The following is a 7,346-nucleotide window of genomic DNA, read 5'->3' as shown; positions in this document are numbered from 1 at the left end:
CCAAGATTGGCACTAACCACCCCGATGTCCAGGAAGAATAGCAAATATGGCAGGTGACCAGCTTGGCTTAGCAAAGGACTCTTCAGTGAGCTTAAACACAAAAAGAAAGCTTACAAGAAATGGAAGCTTGGACAGATGATGAGGGAAAAGTATAAGAATATTGCTCGAGCATGCAGGGATAACATCAGGAAGGACAAAGCACAACTGGAGTTGCAGCTAGCAAGGGATGTGAAGTGTAACAAAAATGGTTTCTAGCAGTATGTTAGCAAGAGGAAGATCAGGGAAAGTGTGGGTTCCTTATTGTATGGGGGAGGTAACCTAGTGACAGAGCATGCAGAAAATGCTGAAGTTCTCAATGCCTTTACTTCCATCTTCACCGGCAATGTCAGCTCTCAGACTACTGTACCTGGCAGCACAGTTTGGGGATGAGGTGAGCAGCCAATAGTGACAAAAGAACAGCCTAGGGATTCTTTAGAAAAGCTGGATGTGAACAATTCCATGGGGTCCAACAGGAGGCACCCAAGGGTGCTAAGGGAGTTGTCCAGTGTGATTGCAGAGCTGCTGGTCATTATTTTTGAAAACTCATGGTAATCGGATAAGGACAAACATAGTGCCCCTGTTGAAGAAAAGGAAGAAGGTGGATCCAGGTAACTACAGAACAGTCAGTCTCACCTCAGTCCCTGGAAAAATCATGGGGCAACTCCTTAAGAAATCCATTTCTAAGCACTTGGAGGAGAAGAAGGTGATTAGGAGCAGCCAGCATGGATTCACCAAGGGCAAGTCATTCCTGACCAACCTGATTGCTTCTGTGATGAGATGACTGGCTCTGTGGATGCGGGGAGACCAATGGATGTGATATACTTTGACTTTAGCAAGGCTTTTGTTAGTCACACACAACATTCTTGCAGGCAAGAGAAGGAAGTATGGGCTGGATGAATGGACTGTAAGGTGGATAGAAAGCAGGTTGGATCATGAACGACACGTGCCCCCACATTGTTCATGCTGGTACTGACACCGCCGCCAGCGGGAGCACGGTGGCAGTAAGCGCAGAGCTCCCGCAGATGCTACCAGCACTGTCAGCAGAGGGGGCGAGTACCAACCAGGGGTTGGCGACCACCCACAGGTGCTGCCAGCAGCGGTGGCGGTGACCAGCAGTGATCGTGGACTGCCCGCAGACGCTGCCAGCAGTGGGGTGGCAAGTGGCGGTGGCGCCTGTTTGTAAGGGGTGCACGTGCACCCCCTACACATCGCCCCTGGGTTGGATTGTCAATTTCAATGGGTAGTGATCAATGGTTTAGGGTCTAGTTGGCAGCCAGTATCAAATGGAGTGCCCCAGGGGTCAGTCCTGGGGCTGGTTTTGTTCAATATCTTCATTAACCATCTAGATGAGATGGACTGCACCCTAAGCAAGTTTGAAGATGACATCAACTTGGGGTTTGTAGTAGATAGACTGGAAGGTAGGGCTAGGATTCAAAATGACCTCGACAACTCCAAGGATTTGGCCAAAAGAAATCCCATAATGTTCAACAAGGACAAGTGCAAAATTCTACGCTTAGAATGGAACAATTCCATGCAGTGGTACAGACTGGGGACCGACTAGCTAAGCAGCAGCCCTGCAGAAAAGGATCTGAGTGTTACAGTGGACAATAAACTGGGTATAAGTCAACAATGTGCCCTTGTGAAGAAGGCCAACAGCATACTGGGCTGCATTAGTAGGAGTCCCAGCAGATCGAGGGAAGTAATTATTCCTCTCTATTCTGCGCTGGAGAGGCCACATCTGGCATACTGTGCCAGTTTTGGGCCTCCCACTACAGAAAGGATGTGAAAAAGTTGCAGCATGGAGAGTCCAGTGGAGTGGAACAAAAATGGTGAGGGGGCTGTGGCACATGACTTAGGAGGAGAGGCTGAAGGAACTCAGCTAATTTAGTCTCGAGGAGACCGAGGGGATTTAATTGCAGCCTTCAACTATCAAAAGAGGATGGAACTAGATTATTCTCAGTGGTGACAGATGACAGAACAGGGCGGGAACCTCCAAAGCAGAACCTAACCTCTGCTTTGCTAAACACCTGAACAGGTGTTAAGCCAAGGCTCTGCCAAGCTCCATGAAAGGGAATGCACGTGGGGATGCTTGCTTCGGGATCCCAACACAAAGGCAGCTGGATCCTTTTCTGAACCTGTGTCCAAACATTTCCGTGCAAATTGCAGAGCCGACCCCATCCAAATTGATTTCAATAAGAGGTTCTGGCAATCTTTTGGGCAACTATGGCGATTTCCCAGACGACCGTAAATAACTTCCATAAGGTGGAATAACCCCATTTTAGGCGGATGGAATGCAACCCTTTGGGAAAGCTCTAAGAACCAAAGTGGAATTATAGTCTTGAGGGCAACCCCACTATTTCCATAAAACTTGTAAAAGCCACCTGGGGCCTAGAAAAGGTTCTAACTCTTAATGTTAATTGCAGAGTGTAGAGTAGAGTGTATTCACTCAGTAATCCTATTACTATCATCTCTATCACAAAAAGCATGCGTTTTATGAAACATATATCATTTCAACCTTTAAAATGTCCAGTGCATACACAGAGGAAAAAAAAGAAACAATTAAGATTCAATGTTTGATGCTTTATTATGAACTGCTTCATGACAACTTTGTTGAAATCTGACTCAAGCTATTGTAAACTGACCCAGCAAACACTTTCTCACATAAATAGTGCTTCTGATTTCTAAGTGTATAAGTTTGCCAAGTGTAAATTCCACATAAGGACAGTTCTTATTGTCATATGGGGTACGGTCTTGGCCTAATGGGGACTCAATCAATGTCTAATAACAAATAATAACAAATCTATTACAGTTGATTCTTTGGAGCAATTCAAATCCCTTGCCTTTGCAAACATTTATCCTGTTATTTTTACTCACTTGTTTCAGTAAAATGACTTGCATGAATAAGAGGCAGAGGCCAAGCCCTGTTTGTGTAAAGCACCATTATTCATGCAAGAGTAGGATAAGCAGTAAATATTAAATAAATAAAAATGTCTGCCATCAAAAAAGTCTTCTGGTACATATGTATACATAGTGTTCAATTATGTAAAAAAGTCAGTGTTTCCTTAGAGAGATTGTCTAATTAAAATAGCTGCAATGATTGGGTGAAAAAAAATCACACACCTCATTCCTTACCTGTTCATAGATACAATTCTCTTCTCGATAACATCATGTTCTAGATCAATGAACTGCATTTAGGCTGCATAGGCTGGACGAGTGGAGTGTGACCCATTTCCCAGCCAGATCTGGCTTGCAGGGTCTGGGTCCACCTCTGAGTTCTTGATCCACCATGGGACAGTCTTGTGCACCAGGTTGATCCTACACACAAGGTTGCAGCAGCCAGCTGGTGAGGCTACCCATGGGTCTGGAAATGTAATGGTGGGGGAGCAGTAGCCAAGGCTCCCAGAGTTATGGTAATTAATGCTACCACTGCTTCCATGCCACCAAATTTCCAAACCTGTTGGGAACCCCACAGGCTGGATCTGGTGTGTGGTTGTACTTTGAACAACACCATGTTAGATCTCTGTCCACTAGTTCTACAGAGGCATTTTCTGTCCTTGTAATTAGGACATCTCTGATCTTGCCCTTACAATCAAATTTTGTATCAAAGCATTCATCTAATCATTTTCAGGATTGCTATTTGTTTTCATGGAAAACTAGATTCATCATAAAAATCATATTTCCCTTGCCGATAAATTACTTCAGAAGTGGGAGGGAAATAAGCTATTCCAGAACCATCACACAATTTTCCAAATGCTTGGATGCTTAATAATTTAACGTCCTTCAACTCCAAAGTACATCTGAAAAATATCAGCACATCCTCTTTCATCTAAAAAATGATATAGCTGTCCCAGATCCATATGATTTCCTCTGTTACCATGTGCATCAAAAACTTTTTCTTCAAAAGATGAGAATTTTCTTTGTTTCTTTATTTCAACATGCCCTGCTTCCAAAGACATGTCTTCTCTGTGGCGAATTAAAATTCTCTTCCATGTTAATTTTCTGACTCTGAAAACAGAAAAAATATGAATCTGTAAAATGCCATGTTTTATGAAGTATTATAAAACAAGGATGTTTTTTCTTTAACAAATTTCAGTTGTGCATATATCTGGTACAAATACACCTGTTATATAGTTCATTGGCCTTATGTAAAATATCAGACATGCAAACATTCCTAGAAACAGAGCATTGTTTCTTTATACTTAAATCTCCCTAGTAATTGAAGGCACTTAGTTTCATTACTCACAGAATAATGCAAGCAGGCAATCAACAAAGTTGAGATTTCAATATAATCATACACCTTAGTTTTGTCTATGTTAGGAATTTTCTTGTTCTTTCATTTCTAAATATGCTAAGTTGCACTGAATCTGCACAACTCAGAACTACAAATAAGAGAAGCAACATTAAACAATATAAACAGAACTGATGGCACTGCATGCCAGTTGATATACTGATGCAGAGATGAAGAGAACAGAAGACACCTTTGTCAAGAGAGAACTTCTAGCTGGCTAATGAAGAGACCCACATTAACGATCCTGATGGATGTGACAAATGACTGTAGTTGGACATATGGAAAGTTACAAACATGTTATGATTAACAACTTAATTATAAAAACTTTACCTGCATTATTACAATGTGGTGACCATCTGCCAACCAAACCCACAAGACAAAACATAATTATAAATAATCATCTGTCACATTTAAAAAACAGTAAAGCTGACCTTGCCCAGAACTCTTCACAAGTACTCTGAAGGCCTTCTACACAAACAACACCTGGCTTCCCTGGCATGCAAAACCCAGATAGAGAGAGCTCCTTAGCCCAATCAACAATATTCTTTCTTTTGTGTTTGTTGTAGATGTGATGACTATAAATCCACAACCTAGTAAAAATGGCATCTTCTGTTTCCATGGAACTTGATGTCACCACTGGGGAAGATGAAGTCTCTTTGTCAATATATGCCAATGCATGATCTTTAACCCATTCTCTTGCACTTAGTACACAGGGCTCACTGCTGCAGTTTCTTATCAAGTAGTTTTTCAGATCTGTGTTCAGTCGAATTTGCTGTGATCGACTTAATGAGGGTGACCTAAGGGAGAAATATACGTTTATCTTAAAATTTAGTTGCAATATAGCATATTTTTAAAAGGTAGGGAAATCAGAAAGTGCTAAGAATTCTGTTTTAGCTTACAATTGGTGGAAAATTACTGATCTACCAATGTAATGCCTTTTTCTATATTATTACTATACTATCTTAGATGCATTAGGTAAAGTCACATTTTAGTCTTTAATAGACAAGTTAACTATGGATTTTATAATGACATTCATCTGTAAATTTCAAACAGGAAAAATCAGGTAATAAGTGAACATAGTTATTGTAATAGGGAATGATTCTTGCTACTGTACTGGGACTGATGTAGTAAGTTTTATTTCCATATAAAAATATGTAGTACCTGACAGTAATTTCTGGTAAAATAGTTGGGTATTTTAGTGGCAATGCAAAGAACAACGAAAACTCTACCTGTGGGGGTGGAAAAGAACATTAAAATCTGATTATAAAAAAAAAAGTGACATTTTAATTTTAAAAATATGTCCATATTACCATAGTGGCATCAGGAACCTGCGGCTTTACATTTAGTGTAAACTGAACTTTTGAAGATGGCATCTCTGAAGACTGATTTTCAACACAGCATTTTAGTTCTGCTAAAGCCAGCTGGTCTGTCACAATAAACTCATCTTCACCAGGAAACATGCTAGAAAGAAGGTCCAACTCAGAAATTTGTACTTCAGCTTCTTCCCAATTAGTCATTTTGGCTGTGTTTTGGCTGCTTCCTAAATAAAGAAGAAATTAGGAAAATTTTACAAATCTAATACAGAAGCAGGGTCACTAGTCACTTCTGGAATTTTTCCATAAATAACATTAATTCATATAAGTCCACCAAAATCGATTCATAATGGTCTGCAGGGAGAGGCTAATACTTCACACACTGTTTTTGTATTGTCTCAGTGTTTCCACTGGTTTTAAGCAGAACCAGGATTTCACATTGTATTTACAAACTGAAACCTCTTTGGATTACTGAGGGGAAGGAGATTTGAATTCAGTCATTTGTGTTATTTCAGCACTCACAGTTTGCTATGAAGCTGAGGCCATCTTTAGGGATCTATTATTCCAGCAACGTGTGGAATACAGATATACCCTCCCTATTTTCGCAGAATGATTATACAATCATAACAGGAACTGCAAAAATAGCACAGTCTTGCTCAGGGGATTGGCTCACTGCATGTATTTAAATATGTTTATATTTATTTCACTGACGAAAATAAGCTGTGCCACCTTTGTTGCTACTGGCAGGCCTGTACATGCACGTACAACAACAAAATGCATACAGCCACAGTCCAATGAGAAAAAAAATGATAATATGTAAGGCAGGTACAGGAGAGAAAAGCGGACTTTCCCATTTCAGGGGGTCAGCGAGAGTTGGCATCGGTAGCCTCAGTCTCCTTCTGTGAAGCTTTAATTCTAAAACCAATGAAGTCTGAGCCTGGAAGGTGGCATGTTGCCACACAGATCTCTGCTGACAATGATGTATAGGCTGATTTAGTTTGGATGAGACTAGGACAGTGGTTCTCAACCAGGGTGTCACATCAACACCCACGGCCTCAAGATCCTTTACAGGGTGCTGCAGAGCGCCACGCATTGTTAGCGTTGGTAGTTGTGCAAGCTGGATTCGCAATATAAACCCAAGGATTTCAAACAGAAACCTACACTTGTGGTCTTTTCCAGTTCTTGGCCACAGAAATGCTGTTATTTCAGTCAAGAGAGAAAATGAGGGGATGTGAGGCTGCCCTGGGGCAGGAAAAGAAAGGTTGAGAACTGCTGTCCTGGGGACATGGCAGAAGAGGCAGGGCAGAGGTGCACCTCACAATCTAGAGCAGCTATGCGCGAGCTTTCCCAGCCACAGCTCAGCCCATACATGCTGAGGGCTGCCAAAAGCCCACCCACTCCTTTTTATTGCTAACCTCTTTTTTACCTTGTATTTATTACCTGTGTAGTGTTTTTCCTTTGGCCTTTTTGTCCTGTTTTCTTCCTCCCCCCTCCCCTGCCTTACCTTTTGTTTTCCGATTTCAACCCTTTTATATTATCACTGACATCCTGTCCCTCTTTTAGATTCTCCCGTTCCTGCTTTTCTGCTCTCCAACTATTCCCTTTTTCACAGACTACCTCTTTTTCACCTTGTATTTTATTTCATAGATGTTAGGGTCAGAAGGGACCTATTAGATCACTGAGTCCGACCCCCTGCCATGGGTAGG

At 41.5% G+C, this 7,346-nt stretch overlaps 1 protein-coding gene across 4 annotated transcripts in view; it reads right to left on the bottom strand.

The window, feature by feature from the left end:
* Positions 1–2,598: 2,598 nt before the first annotated feature.
* RWDD2B (RWD domain containing 2B) overlaps positions 2,599–7,346 on the bottom strand; it is a 5,825-nt gene continuing 1,077 nt past the window's right edge. For 2 of the 4 annotated variants that reach the window (XM_006021380.2, XM_006021379.3), the window contains exons 2-5: positions 5,638–5,867; positions 5,489–5,556; positions 4,759–5,124; positions 2,599–4,044 (exon numbers count right to left, since the gene is read on the bottom strand). In XM_006021380.2, coding sequence (XP_006021442.1) covers positions 3,810–4,044; positions 4,759–5,124; positions 5,489–5,556; positions 5,638–5,844 — 876 coding nt within the window. In that variant the 5' untranslated portion in view covers positions 5,845–5,867 and the 3' untranslated portion in view covers positions 2,599–3,809. Of the gene's footprint in view, positions 4,045–4,758; positions 5,125–5,488; positions 5,557–5,637; positions 5,868–6,801; positions 7,282–7,346 lie in introns of those variants that run through there. The other 2 variants (XM_025201335.1, XM_025201336.1) reach the window with 2 other exon arrangements.

This window comes from Alligator sinensis, unplaced genomic scaffold (assembly GCF_000455745.1).
Source record: "Alligator sinensis unplaced genomic scaffold, ASM45574v1 scaffold373_1, whole genome shotgun sequence".
Taxonomy (NCBI): domain Eukaryota; kingdom Metazoa; phylum Chordata; order Crocodylia; family Alligatoridae; genus Alligator; species Alligator sinensis.
The sequence above is the reverse complement of the archived record's forward strand: the minus strand, read 5'-3'. Positions and strand labels throughout refer to the sequence as shown.